The 23,683-nt window shown below is 61.0% G+C and overlaps 10 protein-coding genes across 10 annotated transcripts; 4 read left to right on the top strand and 6 right to left on the bottom strand.

Moving 5' to 3' along the window:
• Window positions 1-10: 10 nt before the first annotated feature.
• SDRG_03268 (hypothetical protein) lies at window positions 11-1,053 on the bottom strand (the record flags this gene model as incomplete). The annotated part of the gene is made up of 2 exons (XM_008608899.1): window positions 864-1,053; window positions 11-674 (listed from the first exon to the last, which is right to left on the bottom strand). The coding sequence occupies exons 1-2, from the start codon at window positions 980-982 to the stop codon at window positions 11-13; spliced, it is 783 nt and encodes a 260-aa protein (XP_008607121.1). The 5' UTR covers window positions 983-1,053.
• Window positions 1,054-1,573: 520 nt separating this feature from the next.
• SDRG_03267 (hypothetical protein) lies at window positions 1,574-5,337 on the top strand. The gene has a single exon (XM_008608898.1). It carries the CDS (start codon window positions 1,582-1,584, stop codon window positions 5,245-5,247), a length of 3,666 nt encoding a protein of 1,221 aa, XP_008607120.1. The 5' UTR covers window positions 1,574-1,581; the 3' UTR covers window positions 5,248-5,337.
• Window positions 5,338-5,507: 170 nt separating this feature from the next.
• On the bottom strand, window positions 5,508-8,041 carry SDRG_03266 (hypothetical protein). The gene is made up of 2 exons (XM_008608897.1): window positions 7,874-8,041; window positions 5,508-7,826 (listed from the first exon to the last, which is right to left on the bottom strand). The coding sequence occupies exons 1-2, from the start codon at window positions 7,978-7,980 to the stop codon at window positions 5,555-5,557; spliced, it is 2,379 nt and encodes a 792-aa protein (XP_008607119.1). The 5' UTR covers window positions 7,981-8,041; the 3' UTR covers window positions 5,508-5,554.
• A 647-nt stretch (window positions 8,042-8,688) lies between these two features.
• On the bottom strand, window positions 8,689-10,404 carry SDRG_03265 (hypothetical protein). Its single transcript, XM_008608896.1, has 6 exons — window positions 10,339-10,404; window positions 10,252-10,292; window positions 9,546-10,202; window positions 9,242-9,492; window positions 8,926-9,197; window positions 8,689-8,873 (listed from the first exon to the last, which is right to left on the bottom strand). The coding sequence occupies exons 2-6, from the start codon at window positions 10,270-10,272 to the stop codon at window positions 8,728-8,730; spliced, it is 1,347 nt and encodes a 448-aa protein (XP_008607118.1). The 5' UTR covers window positions 10,273-10,292; window positions 10,339-10,404; the 3' UTR covers window positions 8,689-8,727.
• A 312-nt stretch (window positions 10,405-10,716) lies between these two features.
• Window positions 10,717-11,406, top strand: SDRG_03264 (hypothetical protein). Its single transcript, XM_008608895.1, has one exon. The coding sequence runs from the start codon at window positions 10,735-10,737 to the stop codon at window positions 10,993-10,995; it is 261 nt and encodes an 86-aa protein (XP_008607117.1). The 5' UTR covers window positions 10,717-10,734; the 3' UTR covers window positions 10,996-11,406.
• Window positions 11,407-11,738: 332 nt separating this feature from the next.
• Window positions 11,739-15,319, bottom strand: SDRG_03263 (hypothetical protein). Its single transcript, XM_008608894.1, has 8 exons — window positions 15,043-15,319; window positions 14,816-15,002; window positions 14,486-14,768; window positions 14,247-14,441; window positions 14,092-14,204; window positions 13,828-14,049; window positions 11,937-13,779; window positions 11,739-11,889 (listed from the first exon to the last, which is right to left on the bottom strand). The coding sequence occupies exons 1-8, from the start codon at window positions 15,293-15,295 to the stop codon at window positions 11,809-11,811; spliced, it is 3,177 nt and encodes a 1,058-aa protein (XP_008607116.1). The 5' UTR covers window positions 15,296-15,319; the 3' UTR covers window positions 11,739-11,808.
• Window positions 15,320-15,333: 14 nt separating this feature from the next.
• Window positions 15,334-16,339, bottom strand: SDRG_03262 (hypothetical protein). Its single transcript, XM_008608893.1, has 5 exons — window positions 16,155-16,339; window positions 15,822-16,106; window positions 15,715-15,775; window positions 15,579-15,666; window positions 15,334-15,531 (listed from the first exon to the last, which is right to left on the bottom strand). Exons 1-5 carry the CDS (start codon window positions 16,317-16,319, stop codon window positions 15,423-15,425), a joined length of 708 nt encoding a protein of 235 aa, XP_008607115.1. The 5' UTR covers window positions 16,320-16,339; the 3' UTR covers window positions 15,334-15,422.
• Window positions 16,340-16,715: 376 nt separating this feature from the next.
• Window positions 16,716-17,019, top strand: SDRG_03261 (hypothetical protein; the record flags this gene model as incomplete). The annotated part of the gene is made up of 2 exons (XM_008608892.1): window positions 16,716-16,820; window positions 16,864-17,019. The coding sequence occupies 2 exons, from the start codon at window positions 16,716-16,718 to the stop codon at window positions 17,017-17,019; spliced, it is 261 nt and encodes an 86-aa protein (XP_008607114.1).
• Window positions 17,020-17,729: 710 nt separating this feature from the next.
• On the bottom strand, window positions 17,730-20,801 carry SDRG_03260 (hypothetical protein). The gene has a single exon (XM_008608891.1). It carries the CDS (start codon window positions 20,752-20,754, stop codon window positions 17,956-17,958), a length of 2,799 nt encoding a protein of 932 aa, XP_008607113.1. The 5' UTR covers window positions 20,755-20,801; the 3' UTR covers window positions 17,730-17,955.
• An 863-nt stretch (window positions 20,802-21,664) lies between these two features.
• Window positions 21,665-23,683, top strand: SDRG_03259 (hypothetical protein). The gene is made up of 2 exons (XM_008608890.1): window positions 21,665-22,399; window positions 22,452-23,683. The coding sequence occupies exons 1-2, from the start codon at window positions 21,670-21,672 to the stop codon at window positions 23,636-23,638; spliced, it is 1,917 nt and encodes a 638-aa protein (XP_008607112.1). The 5' UTR covers window positions 21,665-21,669; the 3' UTR covers window positions 23,639-23,683.

The following is a 23,683-nucleotide window of genomic DNA, read 5'->3' as shown; positions in this document are numbered from 1 at the left end:
CCGGTCCCTTTTACTGGGCCGACGACGGCTCGTAGACCATGTAGCGAAACGTGGTCGTGCCCCATGTACTGAGCGTGCTGGGCGGCGAGGCGCCTTGCGCCCAGTCGTCGAGATGCAACGTCACGCGCGCCCGCTCGGTAAAGCCGTGTTTGGCAAAGAACGGGTTGCCCACTTCGCTTGCGTGCACCCAGATCGGGAGATTGTCTCGAAGACCCCATGCGAGAAGCGCGCTGCCGACGCCCGCGCGTTGATGCGCCGGCGCAATCGTGATTGAAATGAGGATCCGGTGCGGCGACGGCAGCAGCGTCGGCGCAAGCGACCGCTGCCAGTAGCTCATGTGCGCGCTCGTAAACTGCCCGAGACCGTCGGGCGTCTGCGGGTAATCTTGCGACGTTGGCTCGGGAATGGCGCCGTCGATTGATGCAGTGGCCGAGAGGCGCCAGCACACCCAGCCCAGCAGCGACTTGGTCTCGGCATCGACGGCCTTGATGATTGGTGTCGCGTCCGGCGTGCGCAGCCAGTACTGGATCGCTGGCAGCATCTGGTCGTAGTGGTTGTACGCAGGGCTGAGTGACTTGAGCAGCGTCACGGGCTCGTGCGCAAAGGCGGCCGCGTGGACAGCGGCGAGTGCGTCGGCGTCAGCCGCCGTCGCCAGCTCCAGGGTGACAGCCATGCTTTGATTTTGTGACGCCAACCTGGTACCGGTATCCGGAGGCCCGTTATCGGACGATGCGCACCCACGGAATGTTCTCAAGGAATATTCCTCTGTGGACCGACCCGCTCGGTTCTTCAAGCGACCTCGCGTGCAAACCTTATGCGTCCCGATGAGACACATGTCTGGTAACCGGTCGAGGGGCAATCACCTGTCCATGTCGTCGTCGAGCGTGTCGAGTACTGGGATCGTCGCGGGGTTCGTCGACGCGCTTCGTCCGGCCGCGCTGCGGATACCGGAGGCTTGGCCGTCGCCGGGCGCCGCCACCATGGCTGCAGCTAGCTGGGCCGTCTAGTTGCGCGTACGGCGCGGGTGGGTTGCCATCGGTCCTTCCGGGCAACTTGAGTAGCGTGGCTCACAGTCCTGAACCCAATCCCGCCGCCCGCCACGAGCATACAAACTTCAAGTAAAACGTTTCACAGGATGCGAAATGTTTCATATACAAATTTCAAGTCTGAAGATCGCCATGGTCATGTTTATCCGGAAGATCGGCCCGGCACTTGTCGTTTGTATTGCATACAAAACATACGTCCTTTATCCGGATGAAAGCCGCAGGTGCATCCTCGCATTGGCCGACCGAGTGCGGTGGAGCAGCAGAGACAAACCGTTGTCTTCTGCGTCTAGAGATGGTCGCGGGCTGCGATCGCACTAGTATCGCTGCGACGCCTGGCAGTCCCAGTGTGACGGTGGCCGCGTCGCCACGTTCATTTGTTTCCTTTTTTACAATTGAGTGTCGACTGCTTTGAGGGAATCTCCAGCTCAAGTATTTTTATTCCACTCATTTGTTCTTTGTATGGTATTATTTCAAAGGCCACGCACAAGATCGGCGACGCTGCGGCAATAAAAATAAAATAAAATCCAAAACGACGATGGAGCTTGGGAGCCGCGTCCTCGTCGTCGGCGGCAAGACCGGCGTCGTCCGCTTCCTCGGGACGACCGAGTTTGCGCAGGGCGACTGGGTCGGCGTCGAGCTCGATGCGCCCGAAGGCAAGAACGACGGCGAGATCAACGGCGTGCGCTACTTCCAGTGCGAACCCAACTTTGGCCTGTTTGCCAAAAAGTCCCAAGTCCGGCTCGCGCGTGGTGGCTCGACGCCGCCGACGCATGGCACGACGACGTCAACATCATCGTCGGCGACGAGCCGCCTGCTGCAGATGCGCGAGAAGCGGTCATCGACGACGTCGCTCACGCCGCCCGCTGCGCCAGCGCCAGCTAAAAAGACCAGCCCGCGCCTCCCGACCGACCGCCCGCTCACGCGACGCTCGAGCCTCACAGTACCTTCGTCGCCGTCCCGGCGCGCGGCCGCGCCAGCACCGCTCTCACTTCCTCCGTCGCCGACCGAGTCGACGCGCTCGACACGCTCCATTCGGTCGATCGACGAGCACGAAGCCCTTGAGCACGCGCATGACAAGATTGAGAATCTCTTGCACGACCTCGAGCTCAAGAACGAGCGCATTGCCAGTCTCCAAGCCGAGCTCCTCGAAGCGCAAAAGGCGCCGACACCGGCACCCGCAGCCTCGACTTCGGTGCTCGACGCCAGGGCCGAGTACGACGAGAAGGTGCGTGAGCTGCGCGACGAAGGCATTGCACTCGCCGCCAAGATGCGCAAGGACTTTGAAATCAAGGTCACAAAGCTCGAAAAGACGATCGAGGACAAAGAAGCGTCGTTCCAAGCAGCACTCGACAAGCAACTGCACGAGCTGCAAGCCGCAACGTCCGAGCTCGTCGCGCTCCGGAATCGCAACGCGCAGTTTACTGCGTCCGAACAAGCGCGGACGGACGAGGTCGCACAGGCCCAAGCCAAGGCGTCGGCGGCGGCCCGCAAGATCGAGACGCTCAACGCGCAGCTCGCCGACCTCCACGACACGGTCGAGATGCTGACGCTGGAGAAGGAGACGCTCGCAATGGACAAGGAGATTGCGGAAGAGCGGCTCGAAGACGCCGAGATGGAGGTCGAGAAGCTCACGCTGGCTGCCGAGATCGCCGGCGACTCGTCGCACATGCCCTTGGACGTCCATTCGAGCAGCGTTCACGAAGAGAACGCCAAGCTCCGTACAGCAATCAAGGCGCTCCACGACCGATACGCCGATGAGAAGATGGAGCTGACCAAGTCGTTCAAGGAGGCGTCGCGCCAAGCGAACGAGCTCGCGAGCTATCGCGACGAAGTCGAGGTCGTGTCGGCCAAGATGGCCAAGGTGGCGCATGAAAACGACGAGCTCAAGGAGATGCTCGATGTCGCCAGCGCGTACGAGGCCATGGTCGAAGCGCTCACCGAGAAGAACCTGAGTCTTGGCGAGCGTGTCGCCGACCTCGAAGCGTCGGTCGCGTCGCTCGAAGCCCTCAAAGACATGAGCGAAGAGATGGAGCACCAGCACGACTTGCTCGAGAAGGACCTCCGGTCCGAGCTTCTGACGCTGCGCACCAAAGTCACCGAGCTCCACGAGCGCCTCGCGTCCGCCCAAGCCAACGTCGACGACAAAGAACGCACCGTGCATCGGTTCCGCGAACTCGCGCACAGGAACCGCGAAGAAATGTCGGCGCTCCGCGAAAAGCTCCGACTCGAAGCCGGCGAGCTCGAGTCGATGAAGGACACGACGCACGCGGTGCTGAGCCAAACGCTGAGCTTGCGCCAGGCATTGGCCACTGCGCGCGCGAGCACGGTCGAGGCGGCGCGCGCCAAGGTGGCCGCTGAGAGCGCACGGGTCGAAGCAACGTGGTTGCGGTCGCTTCTGCCGTCGTCCGTCTTTACCGAGGCGGACGACCGGTCGCTCAAGGTCCGACTGCTGCTCTCGCGCCTCCACGGCAACGTCGACGTCGTGCTCAACCATGTGCTCAAGAACGTCTCGTCGCTCACGTCCGACGTCCTCGGGAATCCGCTCGAGAAGGCTCGGTTGGCGTACGAGTGGGCGCTGGGCGTGCGCTTGTTGCACGTCCGCTTGGCCATTGCCCACGCGCAGCAGTCGCTGCACACCGCCGGCGACACGGCGTTTCAGGCGCTTCTTGTGCAGCTCGACGGGCCATCGACGCACCAACTCGACGTGGCGCTCGACGGTGTCCTTGTCTCGCTCGGTGTCGACGGTGGCTTGAGTGGCGGCAGTGACGCGCAGCCGTCGTCGTCGGACCGTCTCTTGTCGGTGGCGGCCGAGTGGAGTGCACTCTTCCCGCTCACGCAGGTGACGCAAGCGTCGCTCATCAAGCTCCAAGCGCAGGCCCACGCCTCGATCCTCTCGCTGCACTGCGCGATTGCGTTTTTGCATGACGACCTTCCGCTCGAGCTCCGGGGCGCCGTGTGGAACCTTGCGCTTCAAGTCGCGCGGCGCGCCGAGCTGGACCTCGGCGGCGACGCATCGAGTGGCGACGACGACGACGCGGGCGAACACCAGCATGTGCTGGCGACGGTTGTCGGCGGCGACGTCCTGGGTCATTTGCAGGCGTACGCACTCGAGAGCGGGGAGCTAACGACCGAGACACAGCTGCAGTCGTTCAAGGAGCGACTCTCGGTGCTGTACAAGGCCGTGGCCAAAGGCGCGCTCACGGATGCGTGCGTATTGGTGCCAAGCCCCGTGCCGCCGGCGCGCCGCCAGCCGACGTGGGAACTCCGCGCCGAGATGGTGCGGACCGAGCTCGCGAGCGCGTCGACGCTCCTGACGTCGCTGGAGGAGACGACCGACGTCTGCCATACGCTGCAGGCGCGTCTCAAAGAACTCGAGAAGACCGAGAGCCAATCGCGCGTCATTGTGCAAAAGCTCGAACACGACGTGACGCGCCTCAGTGACGCAGTCGCGAATGAAACGAGTGTGACGAGCAAGCTCCAGTCGCAGCTGACCCACGAACGCGCCCAGTTTGAGCAAATGTTGTCCGAGCAAAACAAGGAGCGTGCGGCGCTCGAGAGCGCGCACCGCCAGCTCCGCAAGCAGCTGCGGCGCAACAGCGACCTTCCGTCGACGCCGACCACGACCAAAGAGGCGACGTCGACAGCAGCCTCGTCGTCGTCGACCGTCTCGTCCAGTCAGGTCCGGGCGCTCGAAGCCGCCTTGGCCGAGATGCACGTCTCAATGCAGCGGCTGCGACAAGAGACCGCTCTGGAACGCCTCCAGGCCGCCATCGCGCCGCTGCCGCCCGTGCGCCTGCCCTCCAAGCTCGCCGCCTGCGCCGAGAATGTTCGCCGCGTCGAGAGCCAAGTGCTCGCAATGGCGTCGCTCCCGTCCTTGTACGTGGTCGGAGGCGCGACCGCCATGACGTCGCCGGCGACGTCATCGATCGTGCCGCTCGCCAAGACGATCGAGACGCTGCGCGCCGAAATTGCGTCGACAGCCGCCACCGAAGGCTTTGGCGCCGACGTGATTGCGGCGGTCCACGCCAACGAAGTCGCATTCTCTGGCCGCAGCGTCGACAGCGTCCACATATCCGCGATCGATGTGCCGGCGCGCGTCGGCCGCCTGACGTTCCCAGGTCCGCATGGCAAGTGCAATCCCGTCAAGGTCGTCCTCTCGTCGTCCGAACTCCACACGCTCTCGAGAGCCCTCTTGTGCTAAGGCCGCTTCTCCGTCGTCCTTCCACTTACATTCATATATATATATATATATACGCTTCTGGTAATAGCGACAAGTTGTCCTTCTTGGGTGGCATGCGTGCTGGTGGCGGTCCTCAGATGTTGACTACAGAGTGGCCGTTGACGCCGGTCAACCTGCGCAGCCATGGCCGAGGGCCTCACAGATGCGTGCGCCACAGTCAACTTGGACTGCCGTCCAGGTCGTCGCTGGTAGAGTCCTCTTTTGAGCCAGAGACGGGCGAATCGAGTGGGTACGAGGTATATATTCACGTCTTTTCGCCTACTAGTAGTTAATCCAAATCCATCTTGTCGCCTTCGGCGTTGTCGTCGGCGGCCGACGGGGCCGGCGGCGCCTCGACCTTGGGGAGCGGCTTGGGCTTGGTGATGATCGGGAGCCCCGACGCGCGGAGCTCGACAATCTTGGCGCGGATGGCCGCGGCCGTGACGACCGGCGCCACCGTGAGGCTCGCGGCGGCCTGCGCGTTGAGCTGGTCAAAGAGCCACGTCTCGATGGTCGTGGCCGCGTTGCGGAGCGTGTTGCAGTCCTCGTCCGACCAGTGCGAGTAGGCCTCGTCCGTCGAGTTGGCGAGGCGCTTGTACTCGTCAATGACGGCCTTGAGCTCGTTGGTCGCGACCGGGCGCTCCGAGTGCTCGACGTAGCGGGCATCGATGGGGCTGCAGATGGCGCGGAGGCCGTCGAGCTTGGTCTGGTAGATCGACTTGATCGAGTCAAAGCCCTCGTCCGAGTAGAGCCAGTCCTCCATGTCGTTGAGCTGGTTCTCGATGTCGTCGCGCTCGGGCGCCGCGACAAACTCGGCGTACTTCTCGCCGAGGTGGTTGCGGAGGTCGTACACAAACGTCTCGAGCTCGTTGCGCTTGTTTGCCGTCTCCTCAATGATGCGGTCCTGCTGGGCCATCGCGAGCTCTTCCTCCGTCGCCTTGGCGACTTCGGCGACCGTGAGGCCGTTCACGGACGGCGTCACCTTGAGCTCAATCTTGCGGAAGCGCTTCTTCTTGGGCTCTTCCTTCTTCTCCTCCGAGGCTTCCTCGCCTTCCTTGGGCTCCTCTTCCTTGATCTCGACCATCATCTGGCTCGAGGCCACCTCGACGAGGCCGTGGATGTCGTGCTTGATGTTGACACGGATGCGCGGGACCTCGTCCGTCTCGCCGGCCGGGATGCCCGAGACCGTGAACTTGCCGATCGAATGGTACGGCGACGGCGGCAGGTACTCGGTGGCCGTCTCGTCGTACGCAGCGTCAATCGTAAACGTCTCGGCACGGCGGAAGCTCACGCGCTTCGTCTTGGGGAAGTCATCGGCGCGCGTAAAGAGGAGCACCGAGTTGGCGTCGCCGGCACCGAGCGACGGCTCGTCATCGTCGCCGATCGAGTCGTCCTTGAGCGCGTCCGACGACGCCTTCTCCCACGAGACACGGACGGGGAAGTTGACAATGTCGGCGATCGAGAAGTCCTTGACCTTGAAGAGCGGCGAGAGGATCGCGCACTGGAGCGCGCAGCCGCGGGCGACCGCTTCGTCGGCGTTGAGCGTCGTCGAGAGGCCCAAGTTGGGCTTCTCCTTGTCGAGGCCGAGGATGTCGGCGAGCTTGCGCTTGACCGACGCGACGCGCACGCCGCCGCCGACAATCTCGACGCACGAGAGCTGGTCCTTGGTGATCCCGGCGTCAGCGAGCGCCTTGACGATCGGGCCCTCGAGGCGGTCGAGGAGCGGCGCAATGAGCGTCTCGAACTCCTCCAAGTCGATCTTGGCGTTGTAGTCGATCTCGTCGACGAGGCACTCGACCGCGAGCGTGGTCGAGTTGACGCCCTGCGGCGAGAGGTTCTTCTTGGCCTTCTCGCACGCGCCGAGGAGCTTGATGCGCGACTTGGCGTCGGCGAGCGGGTCCTTCTTGTACTTGGCGACAAACTTCTCCGAGACGTCCTTGGCGAGCGCCATGTCAAAGTTGCGGCCACCGAGGAAGCGGTCGTACGCGACCGACTTGACCTGGAGCTTGCCCTGGACAAACGCGACAACCGACACCGTGTACCCCGAGTGACCAATGTCGATAAACATGACGTGCTCGGGCTCCGACTCGTGGAAGAGGTTGCGGAGCGACTTGTAGATACCGTACGAGAGCGCGACGGCCGTGTGTTCGTTCATGAGGCGGAGGCAGTTCATGCCGGCAATCTTGGACGCCGAGAGCATCGCACGGCGCTGCATGTCGGTAAAGTAGCCCGGGCACGAGATGACGCAGTACGCGGGGTTGACGCCCTCGTTGGCGACAGCCGCGATCGCCTGCATCTTGTTGAGGAACATACCGACGACCTGCTCGCACGAAAACGTCGTCGGCGTGTCGTTGTAGTTGAGCACAATGCCCACTTGGCCGTTCGGGAGCTCGACGCACTTGAAGCCGTAGAGCGCAATCTCTTCCTGCACATCGGCGGCAGCAAACTTGCGGCCAATGAGGCGCTTGACGTCCGTGGCCGTGTTCTTGTACTGCGTGCGCGCCATGCTCACGGCGCCCTCGCCAATGTAGCGCTGCTTGCCCGAGACGCAGACCATGCACCTAGAACCATCATGAGGTCATCCGATCATATAGGATGGTTCTCGTACGGGTTCTTGCGGTTCGAGTTCTCGTTGAGGATGATGTCAATGCCACCGCGCTTGGCCTGGCCAATGACGCATTCGACGTTGCCGTAGTCAATCCCGATGACCGACATCTTCGCTCTACTTCAAATGCCAAAATGATGCATCGCCCACCACTGTTAGTCGCTGGATCTTTTCCACCAATGGCCTTGCGCGAATCCAAACACACGCGTTTCATTGGCCATAATAGGGCACTTCCAGAAGCTTCCAATCGCGACCGGTGCATGCAGTCTCACAGGATATCAAATCTGGAGCGGCGACCGTCTCTGAAACTTCGAGAATCCATCGGATCGCAGGTGGCTTTTCCCGAAATATCGCGTTTCACAGGTTTTCCAAAACGAAGTCAAATGCGACGCTGCGCTCGGATTGGTCGACCACCTCTGGATTTTGGCTGCACCGGCATCTGGCTCACCCGCTGGAGCGTGCAAATGAAATAAATGCATACAAATATTACGGTATTAAATAAAATAGAAATGCGGGAGCGTGTACTGTGCAGCCTGTGATACGACGGCGCACCAGATTCCAGATCTTATTTGCGATCTTCTAGAGCGCCCAGAATGAATAGCGCTTCAGACGTGTGGGTGCAACGCCGAGATCGACACCGTTCGGTAGCGTAGGATGGGCGCGGAAGAGGACTGACGCCAGCCAAAAAGATCAAGCGCGACCGCGACATGCTGCACCCGTCACCTGCGTCTCGCCTTGAAGTTGGCAAGGATTCCGTGGCGAGCTTCTGGAAAGCGCGCTCAGCATACTACATGCTCGACTCGAACCCAACACGCAACTAGACAATACAAGCACGATATCGACAGCGTTGACAGAGGTTAAAGCTCGGTCTTTTGCTTTTTGGCGGCCGGCGACTCGTCCGGCGTCGGCGCCTCGCCGAGCTTGGTCAGCGTCGCGTTGCCGTCCTTGCGCACCCAGCCGGCGTGCACAAAGAACTCGTAAATCTGGCCTGTCTTGGTCGCATCTACGCATCACACCTCGTGAGCCTCGACGCCTCGAGACCTCCTTGGCGGTACCGATTTGAATCATGTTGGCGGCAGTGCTGGCATCCAGATGACCGAGACGGTAGCTCTCTCGCACGAGGACGTCCTTGATGACAAGGTACTGCTTGGGCAACAGCTGGAGACGCGCACAGAGCTCCTTCTCCTTGGGCGTCAAAAGGTGCGCGCCGGGTGCACCGTCAATGATGCCACTCGCGCTCTCGCCGTCCTGCTCGCGCGAGAGCCACCGACTGTTGCGCTGCCGGTTGGCGGTCGGGCCGCGCGACGAGTCGTAGAGGTACGCAGCACTACGTTGGTCATGGCACGCCAGGACGACAACTGGGCACGGTACCTTTCCCGCGATTTTTGCAGCGCTTGCTCGGTCTCGCGCTTCTTCTTGTCAAGCTCGTACATTTCGGCTTCGGCGAGAGTTCGAATCCCGCGCTTGCGGTACTCTTGGAGCAGTGCGATTTGCTTGCGAAGGCGCATCGCGGCGAGGAGACCCGACACGAACGTCTCGTGGTCCTCCTTGGAGTGGAACCGAGCGAACGGCCGGACTTGGGCGATGAGCTCGCGCTCTTCCTTGGGGCGGCGGCGCTCGACCTAGCAGAGTCAGGATCGGTAGAAAGCACATTGGCCCAGGATCGCGACGGTACTTGCTGGTACTTTTTGTAGTCGAGGAGGCCGTGCGCGATGACAAACTTCTTGCGGCGCTCGCGTTCGTCGAGCTTGGCGTTGTAGATCGCAATGACCTTGAGCTTGAGCTCGCGCTCGGTCGGGTGGTCGTCGTCGTGAAACTCCATGTCGGCCAAGATGAGCTCGGCGTCGTTCTCGTGCTCGACGTCAAAGTCACCGCGAAGCGGCATGTAGCCGGCGAGGGCGCCGCCCATCTCTTCCTTATCGTCGTCGGCGACCGCAGCAACGGGTGGCTTGGCCTTGGCCGGCGATGGCTCGTCACCGGTGTGGCGCAGCTTGAGGTACTCGGTCACGTAGTGCGCTTCGCACTTCTTGTCCGACTTGGACGCCACGTGCTCGGCAATGTCCTTCCAGTTGCCCATGCCAAACATCTCGATGCCCTCGAGCAATAGCAGCTCTTCGTCGGCGGTCCACTCGGGCTCCAAGATCGAGTACGCCAAGCAGTCGGAGACGCGGTACGGATGGTCCTTCCGGTGCTCTGGCGCGCCGGGCACGTCTTCGACGCCGACCGAGAAGCACTCGATGCAGAGCACGAGCGGGCCCTTTTCGGGCGCGCACTCGGCGCACGTGATGCGGATGAGGCGCGTGAGGTCGCGCGTACAGTACTGGCAGCTCACCTGCGCTCCTCATCATGAGCCCAGGATGGTCATGGTGATTCTGCTCTACCTTTTCCTTGGATTCGCCCATGGATCTGCTTGGGGATCGACCTACATGGTGCCGGTCCATGAGCCGCGCCCGGCAACGGCCGCGTACCTTGGTCTTGGCCGACGAACAAGAACACCGGTTCCGCGAAACCTGAATATAACCAATCAAAGCGCGTCGCGAATGTAAATGGCACCTTTTCATCCAATCCGCACAGCGGCAATCTCTTATTTTAAGCCAATCAAAGGGCGTGTTTCAGCGCATCCTCAACCAGTTGATTGCCCATTCGGTTCGCATCGGGACATGACAGCCATCGACGATGCCGGTACGCTCAGCGACCTCACATTCGCCGAGAGAACCTTGCGGCGACCTTGCTGATGCGTACATAGAAGTTGAGGAACATGGTCGTTGCCTTGCATCATCCAGTGTACATTCGGCAATTAACTGGGGTACTTGCGTTTTATTGGATAAAAGTGAGCTTCAAAGGGCCAATCCACGACGCCCACCATGTACTTCCGCCACCAAGTCCGGCGGCTTGCGACCAAGGAGGCGGTGTACCTGCACCTCTCGCCCTGCGGCGACTGGTGGCTCGGCAGCAGCATGTACGCAGCGAAGCACCTCTCGAGCGACTACGTCAAGTCGCTCCGCCTGCCGGACGCCGACGTCGAGGCTGTCCTACAGCAGCTGCCCGACGACGCCTTTCGCCGCATGTACGACGATGGCACGCTGGACCCGCGCCTTCTGCCCACGGCGCCGGTGACACCGTAGAGCTCTCGTCACCGCTGCATGCAAGCGGCAGGCTGTCTCGCCATCGCCATCATCTATTGTGCTTCAATGCAGTGGCTTTGCGTCTTTGGACATTGCGACAACTGCTGCGTGGTACGCTCACGCCACAGCGTTGACGTGCTTTGACATGGCCGAAACGACGCACTGTAGCTATCGTCGTCGCACGGGCGCCACGTTGTCGGCGTGTCATTCATTGTATCAGGAGCAAGCCCATCACCATCTCCTCCATGCATGCAACAGCGCCAGCATCCCCACTGGGTGGGCATTTCGCGTCTAATTGCCAATTCGGCCAATGTAAGTCAAGAGTACAAGCACTCGATTGCGTCTACGGCCTCTGGATCCAAGTACACAGCTCCCTTCTGCGCGGCCCAGTACATTCAAATCTCACATTCCTGGCAAGATTATCTTGTATTGAGCTAGGAATCTGAGTCTCTGCTTGCGGTTCGGGGTTCTCTACTCCAACGACAGTTGAGCGCTTACAACGCCACGCCTCTTTAAAGTCTATACATTTACGGCCTTGAAAACACTGACGGATCGAGGCCGGCTCGAAGTCACTTCGAATACAACCTGCTCAACCAGATACGACTACCAGTTGCACATTTGGCACCTGAACGGTGTACGAACACGTCCACGGCCCACGTCGTCGGTACGAACACGAGTCGATAAACTCAAAGGTCAAGTTCTCGACTCCCTCCAGTGCAGCGTGCTCTCCGGAACATACAAGTATCGTAGAACGCGCAATATTCACTTTTATGCAACTCCTATCTGCGCAAATGCCACTGCAGTTGAGCTCGGCTATTCGCCGGGGCAACCTCCCGACAGAATCGCGTCGTTCGTAACCTTGGCTTGGGCGCTCGCGAGGCTCTGCACCGCCATCTACACCCACGATGCACCTCGTCCTGTAAAACGAACTGGGTGGGTACCGTGTATTTCGGATTTTTCGCAATGTCGTACGACTTGACGGGCGCCGCAAAGGCCTCCCACGTCCGCATGCGCGCTGCCGTTTGCGGCCAGCGCCGCGTGAGCACGCCATTTTCGTCCACGACAAAGCCTTTGGCGACGTCGCAGGCGTAGCTCATGCCCACGTGGCGTTCAAAGAGCGCGGAGAACGGCGGGAACGGCGAGGTATCGTCCGCCAATGCTGCCGTTGGGTGCACGCTCGCACGCACACAGAGTCGCTTGACGCAGCGTTGAAGACAGCTTAAGAACGGCCGCAACAAGGGCGTGAGCAATGGCCAGAGCGTGCTCGAGAGCAGCATCCACAGCGTCACGAGTAGCAGTAGGAAAAAGACGGGAAACGTATCGAGGCGCATGATTTTCAAAAACGCCTTGAGCAAGTAGCGGTAGAGAGTTTGAACCAGCGGCGTGGCCGACGCCATCTCTGCCTCCAACGTCATTTGAACAAATGCCGTCGGGTCAGCCTCGAGCAGCGTACTGTTGCCGCCATTCACCGACGATGCAAGGGCATTGACGACCACGTTGACCGAGAGCAAGTCGGAGGCCAAAATGGACGAGTTGCCAAACATCCACGTGGAAAACCCGAGGTGGAGGAAGAGGACCCAGGGCAACAGCTGCATCGCGAGCGACCCGAGCGCCTCGTCGAACGCCGTGCGAACGCTGCAGAGCTTCATGATGGTGAGCTTATCGAGAAAATACGTCAGCGAGAGCGCGATCGCGCCCACGGGCAAGAGCACTGGAAGCCCCCCGGCGTACATGAGCGTCACAAAGAGCGTGTTGAGCACGACGGGATACCGCAGCGCAATGTTAAAGCTCGGGTTGGCATACAGCGCATTCATCTGCGCCTGCGTGACCGCGTACCGTCCGTGGAAGCAGCGTGAGAGCGGGTACGTCACATACAGATTCAGGAGCGGTCCGATCTGCGGCGCCAGCGCATTCACGAGCATCGTCATCGTCAAGCCGGCGCCGACGCTTGTGTACCAATCGCGCTCAAAGTCCATGTACTGCCCGCTCAGTAAGGTGCTCACGAGCGGCACGTTCCCAAGACTTGCGTTGACGATGAGGACGATGACCGCCGTGTTGATCCACTGAGCAAAGAAGAGCTTGAGGACGACCGCCGCCGCCTTGTGCGACTCGGACGAGTGCCGCTCGAAGGACGCAAAGGCATAGAAAATGCCTTGGAGCCCCACGTTGACCACAATCACGGTCAGGGCAGCGGCGATGAGGAGACTCGTCTTGGTCAAATACGCTGTGATATAGCTCTGACACGGAAGCTCGTTTGTCCAGAGCTGGCGCGGGCCGTTGAGGACGCCGTCGGTGTGGATGGCAGCCTCGAGGAGCGGCATGCAGTAGCAGGTGAGGATGCTATCGGGCACGTAGGCTTCGCATTTGCTCGAGACGTTGGTCGACGTTCTTAAGGTGTCGGTCGTAAAGCATGGCAGCGTGCCGCAACTAGCGGTTGCGGCGACCGAGACGTTGAAGCACGGGGCGATGCACCGAGTGAGGTTCTGCAGTGGGCGCACGTCGTTGTAGTTGAGAAACGGCGGCAAGAGCAAGGTCGGGGCCGAGACGTTGGCGTATGTGATCGCAAACGACGCATCGCTGCCACATGAAATCGAGTCGTTCCAGACCAGCGTCCGCACGCTCCGGTCATTTGACGTCGCTGGACCGTCGTAGACCCGCTGGATCTTCTCGCACAAATTGGCCAACACAGGCACGTTGAACTTGCGCTGACTGCTGTTCGCAAGCGAAATGACGCCGCACGACAGCAAGAGGAGCAAGAATGTCAACACGTTGGTCAGCGAGCGCCTGCGACATTGGCGGTTAGGGGTCCAGTCGGTGGTATGCAATGAGTACCGAATGAAGCGGGAGGACGCTGACGTCTCGAGGTTTTCCCAAATGATGTTGGACGGCTCGGGCGCGGGCTCGACGACGATGGCAAATTGGCCGCGAAAACGCAGTGCTTTCGGCTGCCAAAACCGCTTCCATGACGAGGTGCTCGTCCGGTAGTCGCGCAAACAGCGCCGGCGGCTCTCAGTGTTTTCAAACACAATGTAGGCGCACTCGCACTCCTCGAGTCTATGACGGGTTGGGCGATGCAGGATAGAGATGACGTCGTACCGCTGCAGTCCCGTGGTCTTGAGTGACGTCATCTTGTCGACGATCTTCTCCATCTTTGTCTGCAGCCGCGTCTGGGTAGCTTCGGCGACGACGAGCTTCTTGGCATACCGCGTCTAGCCAGCAATGGGCCTTCTCTTCCATTATATCGCGCGTACCGGCATCTTGCGATAGGCAGTTAGGACGTCGTCGAGCGCCGCAAGCTGCGTCGTGAGCCGCTCCAGCGACAAAAAATGGCGAAGAAGCCCCCCGGTGGGGTGGGCGATGGTCACTTGGGCGACCCATTTCCCCAAGTAGGTTGCGTCGCCATCGACGTGGTCGACATTCGAAACGGCGCTTGCAGTCGCGGGGACCTACAACGCTGCTTCGACTCCCTCTTAATCTCACTGTACTCTACGAGGGTTGGACGGCGGGGCGGGCGACGGCGCCCAAAGCATCCGAGCCAGAGCGGGTAGTGCATCTCCGGCAACGTGAGCGCATAGCGCGAATCGAAATGCTCGAGGAGCTCGGCCTTAGTCGCGTCGCGCGGGAGGCCCTTGACGCGCACCGCGTACTTGGCCGGCGTACTGTTTTGCACGGCGTCGAGACGCACGGCACGGCGCGAGAGGTACCCAAAGAGCCCAATGAAGAGCCAAAACACGATCGAGTAGGCGACGTCGCAGCCCGCAATGATGTACGATCTACTCGATACAACGTTCCATCGATCCACGACAAAATTGGGACGTACGCGATTTTGGGGTCGGGCGTCAGCGGCGTGTCGATGGTGTCGCCAGAGCAGTCGATGCGCCCGCCGTTCGCACTGCACAGCGACGCATCGATGCCCGGGTTGACGCCTTCGTTTGCAATGGAAATGTACGTGAGCTTGAGCGGGTCGGCGTTCGCGGCAAGGACACCGTGTCCATAGTAGTGCAACACTAGAGAACTTAGGAGTGACAATGTTGAGCCAGGATATACCCGCGCTGGGGACAGCAAAGACCGAGAGGACGCCAAGGGCGATCGCGCCGTACTTGATGAGCATAAAGTAGAGCTGGATACCAATCCCGAGCTCGCCAATGTCCCGCAACGTCGTCTTGCGAAAGGCCTTGCCAGCACCAAGCCGCTCGGCGAGCGCGAGGGCCTTGGCGGCTTGGGTCATGGCCGACCGTGACGGGCCCGTGTCGCAGGGCTCCCGCGCCTCGGCCGCCTTGACTGGCACCACCTTGTTCATGCAGCAAGTCGAATGTAAACTGCGAGTGGTTATCGGTTGTATTAAGGTTATCCTGCTCAAAATAGACAGGCAGGCTCTCACGGTGGCGTCGATGACGAAACCCGCTCAAAGGTCGCGAGGACGTCGTCTAATGAGGCTTGCGTCCGACGCAGCTGCTCGATGGTGGCGGTCGCATGCGACCGCTTCTGCTGCAGGCGTCGTCGCCGGGCAATGGCCGCGTCCAGTGCAGTTTGAAGCTGCCTACAATGCGTCGTTCGCTACAAGGGGACATAGTATTACGTACGCTGTCTGGACTGCGATCGTTTCGCAACAGTAGTTGGCATACTGGGCAGCGAGCTGCAGCAGAAGCATCGCCGGGTACAGCTCGCCGTCTGGAGGAAACACACATCCGTTGGAGGTACTAGCAGCAACGCGCTCACCTTCGTTGCAGTCGCCGTACAAGACAGTGGCGAGGCAGGCCTCGAGCGCGGTCGTGTCCACCTACACATAGGCGGTGGCTAAGACGTGATGGAGCAAGCCGAACTACATGATGGACGATCGCGCCGAGATGAAGATGCTGCAGTGCACGCCAGTCGATGCGATGGCTCGGCGCTTCAAAGCGAAAGTCCATCGTGCGTGGTGGCGCTGCTGTTGTCTTGCACGCGACTGAGATGTGCAGTGCCATGTTGGACGCTGGAAACGTCCACCATTCCGGGTCTGCCGACGCCGACGCCGAACGCTGGACGGCAGCGACAAACGTGTCGTAGGCTTTGGCGCAGTCCCACACCTCGATCGAGACGACCGGCGCCGCATCGTCGTGTGGCCATGCGAGCTACTTGTCGATGAACCCTCGATGTGATGGGATGGCGTACATTTGTACCTCTAAGCGAAGCGGCTGCGTCGGGACCCACAGCGCGTCTGTTGGCGCAGGCGGCGGCGGTGGCACATCCGCTCCGGGTGCAGCGTTAGCAAGGAGCGCGAGGCGCAGGCGGCAGTCGCTCGGCAGGTGGCGCCCGGCGTGAACCACGACGACGACCGTCGACATGTGCTTGATCACGGTCTTCTCCGCGGAAAGATTTTTTAACATTTGTTATTTACGCGCAAAGATACCAAACACTGTATTGTACAGAATTTGGCCGGAAACAGTGTAGCTCGGTTAGCCCCACATCCAGGCAGGCAGACTCTCGCCACATCGTCGAGGGCATCGACAAAGTTGCAGCGCGATCTCACGCTCCAGGGCATCATCGCCGACAAGGAGCTGTACGAGTGCTGCCACACGAGCAAATGTATTGTGATCGGCGTCTGATGCCTCAGCTCGGACCAAGGCAACCTCGGCACTTTCGTCGTCACCAACATACGCCAACTTTGCGGGAAACTCCAACGCGAGCTTGCAGATTGAGTCGGCTCGCATCTGCAACTCAACGTTGGGCTTGTGATTGAGATGTCGCCCGGCTCCTGCGGCTACGTCCTCACCTTTCGTGTTCATCCGGACAAGAAGTTGCGGGAGCTCTTCGAGGAAGCCAATGGCCTTGACGCCGTCTTCTCTGTCAAAAGTCCAAACTACGGCGTCGCTCGACTTGCTCAAGCAGCCGCGCAAGGTCGACGACGTCGAGATTGTTCAGGAAGAGTCGAGCTCCACTGATGCATTTGCAGCCTACTACGTGGCCGCCAACAAGAACAAGGACCGCCCACCCGCCTTTGGCAAGGACATTGCCCTTGCGGTCGAGAGCTTGCCGACCTGGTAAAAATGGCAGTATGCGACTATTTATGGCTTTCACCACAAATAATTGTGTCGTGGCACGCTGCTCCTGCTGTAGACTTTAGTCGGCTATGCAACGTAGCGTCCCGTGCTCTCTGACATCTCTTCTATCACTGGACCAAGTCTTGGCGATTTCGTTTTCGACGAGGTTCCGACGATCGCACGAGTGTCGGCGCGGTCGCATGGCGTCTCCTGTGACACGATTGGCCAATACGTTCAATAAAGTGGCCAATTAGAGACGCAACAGGAGCTTATTGAGCTTGGTGCGAGCACTTGATTGTTCACGCTGCGCACCGCGGTACCATGCACACTGCAATGCGAGAGGGCACTCGCCACGAATACAGTATATAGATAGAAAAATAGACATGATGTACTAGGATGGTGCTATACCTAATCGCTGCTTACGCCTTCTCGAGCTCTCGAAAATGTTGAAGAGCGGTTCTACGTGGCCAGTGTCGATCGCGTCCTGGAGCGTCACAGGTCGATGCAGATCACAGAGGACACGAACACAGAGAAATCTCGCGCTGCGGGTCCATTGCCAGTGGCGGCAACGACGACACTCGTATACCTAGCCCTTTGGATAGGACGCAGTCGTCAAGCGACTCTATGATGACCTCCTGTCACGGCTGGGATCCGCGATCCAGCGCGTGTGTTCTCTTCTCCATGACAACTTGCAGTTCAAGATGAAGTTCAAGTTGCTAAGCCTCTACGAGCGGGTTTAGGTTTAGCTTTGTAAATGGTCGATCGAATTCAGTTTTCATTTTGCCTCCAAGCTCAAGTGTCCAACACCTCCTGGGCCAAGCAGAGTCTCTGGTTGCGTCTCATTACGGAAGATCACCAGTATATTCGACGACACGCGAGCCGACAAGATGGAATCAACGCTCAAGTTTGTCGACTTATCGTATTTTGTCGATTGTCGTCTCTACCACTGCACAACGTTCGTGCGTTGGCAGCCGTGCGCGAGGAGCGTCGCAACCATCTCGGCGCGCGGCACCGTCAGCTCTTCCTTGGTCGCGAGCACCTTGACGTTGACGCAGTCGGTCTTGAGCTCGTCTTCGCCAAGCACGACCATGTACGGGATGCCGGCCTCGAGCGCATACTGGAGCTGCTTGACAAACTTGGGGTTCTCGCTCGGGAGGATCTCGGCCGCAATGTTGTTCTGCCACAGGTCCTTGCACACGCCGAGGCGCGTCAAGAGCAAATCCTTGGACGTTTGCGCGACGAGCACCTGCGCCGGCGCCTTGGCCGCCGCGTTCGTCTCTTCGGCGTGCTTCTGGAGCATGCCAAAGATGCGCTCAATGCCCATGCTCACACCGACGCACGGGATCTGCGCGTTCGTCGCGGAAAACATCCCGACAAGGTTGTCGTAGCGACCACCGGCGGCAATCGAGCCAACTTGGCCGGCGTTCGAGCCCGTGAGCACAAACTCGTAGATGAGACCCGTGTAGTAGTCGAGGCCGCGCGCGAGCGAGAGGTCGAACGACACGTAGTCCAAGACGCCCATCGCATCGAGGTAGTCAAAGAGCAGAGCGAGCTCTTTCATGGCCTCGGCGGCCGGCGCGTTCGTGCCAAAGCGCTGCTCTTGCACGAGCTTGGCGTGCATCGCCCGGGGCGACCCGACTTGGGTCACGAAGCCCTGGATGCGGTCGGCGACCTCGGGCGCCACGTCCTTTTCGTCGACCATTTCAGCGCGGACCGTCTCCCATGACTCCTTGTCGAGCTTGTCGATCGCCGAACACGTGGTGCGGATCTTGTCTTCGGGCACGCCGCAGATCGAGAGGATCGCGTCGAGGAGCTTGCGGTGGCTGAGCTTGATCTTGAACGACCCGAGCTGCGGAAACTCCTTGAGCACCTCAATGCCGATCGAAATGACTTCGGCGTCCGCGAGCATGAGCGGGTACGTGCCGGCAATGTCAAAGTCGCACTGGTAAAACTCACGGAACCGGCCGCGGGCCATCTGCGGGTTGTCGCGGCGGTACACGCGCGCAATGGCATACCGCTTGATGTTGCCCGGGTTGTGGAGCGCCATGAAGCGCGCGAACGGCACGGTCAGATCGTAGCGCAGCGCGAGGAGCTCGCCGCCTTGGTCGGCAAGGTCATAGATGAGCTTCGAGTCTTCGCCGTACTTGCCCGTGAGCGTTTCCTTGAGCTCAAACACTGGCGTCTCAATCTCGACACCGGCGTGGCGCTTGAAGACGGCGCGGATCTTGTGGAAGATCTCTTCACGCAACTGCATCTGGTGCGGCAAAAAGTCCTGCGCGCCCTTGGCCACCTTGGGCTTGCGGCGCTGGCTGCCGTTCATGGCGCCGAGCCGCGCAAACATCTCTTCCAAGAAGAAGTGCAAGCTCGTGGGGCGAAAGTCAAACGGCGTCAGAGTCGCATTTTCGCCCAAGAACGCACGGAGCTCGGTCGTGCCGGCGCCCCAGAGCAGCTCGTCCTTGGCTGCCTTCTTGGACTGCTTCTCCTTGGCCTTCTCGGCCTTGAGGCGGCGCTTCTCGAGCACCTTGTTGCGCTGCGCCTCGGGCATGGCCGCGATCTTGGCGTCTTCCTTGGCCTCGGCCTCGGCGAGCGCCTGCATGGCTGCGGCGCTGAGCGTCGGGCCCTTGGCCTTGGCGCTGCTCTTGGCGGCGTCGGCGTCCGCAATGGCTTGCAGCGCGACCTTGAGCTCGTGCTCGAGAACGCCGATGGTGCTTTGGAGAAACTCGAAGGTGGAGAGAAGCGAGCGGTCCTTGAAGTCGGCCGGGGCGATCGCCGTGTGCATGAGCAGCGAGAGGCGGTCCGTGGCGCCCTGGGCGAGCGACTGGAGCGCGACTTGCGCCATCGAGAGTGACGTCTTGAGCAGCTCGGGGTGGAACGCGCCAAGCCCGTCGCGGTCGGTCGAGTACAAGTTGGCGTCGACCGAGTTGAGCTCGACCTCGATGGCCTTGGCGGCCTGGGCGATCGTATCGCGGGCCGGGCCGTGGTACTGCGGAATGCAGCGGATTGCATCCGGGTCCTGGCTCTCGGTCGCCGCGTTCGTGGCCTTGGAGCCATCGAGCATGACGCGCAAATGCGTCGCCGACGTGATGATGCCGCGGTGCGGGCGGTTCGCATCGAGGAACTCGACGTTGAAGGGCGCGGTCTGCGCGTGGCGCACTTCGCACGTCAGAGCAGCGACGGCGTCGGCCATCGGGAGCAGGCCTTTCGCGCCGGCCACGGTCGCGGCGACGATCGCTTCGAGCGTCGCGTTGCCTTGAGCAAAGGTCGCGGTTTCGATCGGCGCCAGCGACGCAGGAAAGCTCGCGACGACATCCGAGATGGCAATAATGGCCTTGCCATCCGTGCCGTAGACGCTACCGCGGCCAGCACACACGTCGAGCAAGACAAGCGCGGCGGCGTCGACCGCGTCCGACGCCGACGTCGGCACGGGCAGCACGGGCACGTGGTCGTCGTTGAGGAGCGTGGCGAGGAATTCAGCAATCGCGAGCGCGGCTGGCGACCGGAGCTCGCTGTGCTTCAGAATGTAGTTGATGCGCGCGACAAGGAGCGCACGGGCAATGCCCTTGGGCAGCGACGCCGCCGCGGTCACAGGCACCGCGAGGGGCACGGCCTTGGACGCGACCGCCGGCGAGAGCGCGACGGGCACGAAGGCCTCGATCGCGACCTTGGCGCCGCAGAATGCGATGGAGCTGAGCTCCTCGAGGCTGAGCTTCTTGCTGCTGAGCGTGACCTTGTTGGCCATGATGATGCAAGTCCAAATGAGCTCCAATCGTGGCCCGTGGGGCTAGCCTGTATTTTTAAAAGCAACTACTTGTTGTTTGTATACAACATAAAACCACTGGATTTAATCGGCTTCCAGCACATTTTCTTGTGAGCGCCACGATCATCCGGATAGGCTGTGCCAGCGGCTAATCGCACGTAATTCACCGAGGGAGAGTGATGGTCGCACCGATGTTGCATGTGCCATCGGTTCTTATGGCGAACACGTGAGCAAGGAGAGATCGCTCTCGTCTGGTTGTGCGCCGTCGAGCGCACTTTGCAAGCTCCCAATGCACTGTCTTAGCGTCTGCATTATAATCGCGAAGACGACCATCAGGCTGCGTGCTGCTGGTGATGGGTCAATGGGACAACGCGAGACGTGCTGTCGACTGACCTCCGAGAAAACCGCGATGACGGCTATTGGGGCTTGAATGGGCTTTGTTGCAGCATGAATTTAGCGCCCGCCATGCAGAATGCGTCGACGTGAGCTACACAGTGAGGCGGCTCATAAGGCAGCGTCCCTACGAGGCATCAATGGTCGTACTTGGGTGACAGTTCAGAGCCGAGTACAGTGGACGAATGGACGCGATCATCTTGGTGCAGTCGTTATGCCAGCGGTTGTGACAGTGTGCGCCGATGATTCTCTGGCAGAGTGCACTGTAGGGGCCAAAGGACGCTAGCCAATGCGCGCTGCGGGCCAAGGCATCAAACAGTGTATTGAATCCAGTGCTTCCCACTGGAGGAGTGCGTGCGACGCGGCGAGTGGCGTGGATTTAGCCGCGACCAACCGACGCCGTCCAGGATCCGGATACCGTGCGTGCCAGTCGAACCGGTTGCGCGTCAAATAGTGTCATTTGAACAGGCGCGAAAGGTTTTTTAGTGTATTCATCATTGCCCCATGGCGAGCATTTCGGTCGGCGCGAGCTTGGGCGTGCGCAGCACGGCGCGGCCGGCCCGTGCAGCCCCCGCCGCCGAGGCCGACGGGCGCTGGGGACGTCGCGACAAGGTCTCGGAGGCGGCATGGCCGCAAGCCAACTTTATGCAGCGCATCGACTTTCCTGACGTCGACCACGCTACCGCGTCGCTCATGGTGCCCCACATCCTCGGCGCCAAAGGCGCCAAGATCTCGGCGGCGTCGCGCGCATCCAACAGCCGCCTCACGCTGCGCTACGGCAAGTCGGGCAGCGAGAAGAACAACATTGTGATCATTGGCACAACGCAGCTGCGGGTCGAGCACGGTGCGCGCCTGGCCAAGGAGCTCCTCGACGACGCGTTGAAGCTCGCGCAGGTGCAGCGCAAGTCCAACAAGCCGTCCAATGAGCTCAAGCGCCCAGCTTCGTCGATGACGAGCTCGTCGCCGCGCCCCATGTCGACGCGCCAGCGCGCACAGAGCCTCCCGAACCCGACGCACAAAAAACCATTGGCCCGTCCCGACGCTCTGGAAATCATCAGCGACTCGTCCGACTCGGACAGCGATTTTCCGTCGTCGCCTGTCCCGTCGACGCCGGAAGCCGCGCACCCGGAGATTGTCGACATGACCGGCGACGCCCCGCTCGTGCCGCCGCCGTTGCCGCCGCGTCCACCCATGGTCTCCGTCGCCACGGACACGGCCGACGACGCCATCGCCCGTACGTCCTCTCCATGACTTCATCTTGCAGAAACGTCCTGTCGTGACTGTAGCCCCAACGTCGTACCACGCGACGCTGCAGCATCTGCAGCACTCGATCGCGTCTGCGCTCGAGAGCGCCGATGACCTCCGGTACATGCCAAAGACGCGGAACCTGCAGCGATCGATCGTCGTGTCCAAGCGCAAGGTGGCTGCGCTCCAGCAGCTCCACACGTGGCATCAAGTGCACTTTCGATACCCAAAGCTGCCGATCCTGCCCGTGACCAAGCGCCTTCGCTGCGCGACGCCTGACGAGCTCCGCGCGCGCATGCGACCCGAGACGCGCAGTGCAGCACCAAGCCCACTACCGACGTTCCTCGCACCGCTCTTGCAGCAGCCCAAGCACAAGGCGCAGTGGCTCGGGCTCCAGCACTTTGTGCCAACGTACGTGCCATATTCGTTTCTCCAGCCGATTCGGATGACGCACCTCACGCTCCATGCACTGCGCGACCACATGTGTCCGCACCGGTCGCAGTACATTGCGCAGTACAACATCCTCGCGACCTCGATTCGGTCGCAACCGACGCTCCAGCTCGAGTACCTCATGCACCTCTGCTGCGCGCTCCGGCAGCTCGTCCGCGACCAGCTCGCGGTCGACGAGTGGCGCCGCCGCGGGTACGTTGAGCCCATGGAGCCGTCGGCGCCCGACCTCTTTGGCCAGCACACGTCGTGGAAGCTCCAGGTCAACCGCCGCATTTGTCGCAGCACGGCGCTGCACCCGATCGTCCAGCCGCTCCTTGTCGACACGTGCGCGTCGTTTCCGTTTCTCTGGAGCGTGCTCTCGGTCTGGACGACCGACGAACGCGCGAATTGGAAGACGCCGCTCGAAGACGCCGGGCCGCTCCAAGAGAGCGTTCGCACGGTGCTCAAGACCAACATTGGCAAGCTGGATACGCAGGCGCTGCTCACGTACGAAGGCCGCGTCCACAGCCGCGTGCACGCGTATGTGCATCTGCTCTCGCGCAACATGCTGCGTCGGTGGCAGCACCTCTTCACGATGCATCCAGAGCTGACGCTGATCGCGTGGTGGGAGCGCGACGGCGCCAAGCCGTGGTTTGACGAAGTCGCGCCGCCGACGCCATCGAGTGCGACCGACTCGGACGACGACGTGGTTGATGTGACGCCGGTCGCGAGTGCGTCAACGCTTTCCAACCTCCACCAGCTCCTCGCCAAGTGCCAGTCGCTCGCCCCGGCCATGTAGACCTTTGAGTAGAATCCAAATGCGATACTCGTACAACTAGACATA

Source organism: Saprolegnia diclina (genome assembly GCF_000281045.1).
Source record: "Saprolegnia diclina VS20 unplaced genomic scaffold supercont1.8, whole genome shotgun sequence".
In the NCBI taxonomy this organism is placed as follows: Eukaryota; Oomycota; class Saprolegniomycetes; order Saprolegniales; family Saprolegniaceae; genus Saprolegnia; species Saprolegnia diclina.
Note: the sequence above shows the minus strand (reverse complement) of the source record. Positions and strands in the feature narration are given on the sequence as shown.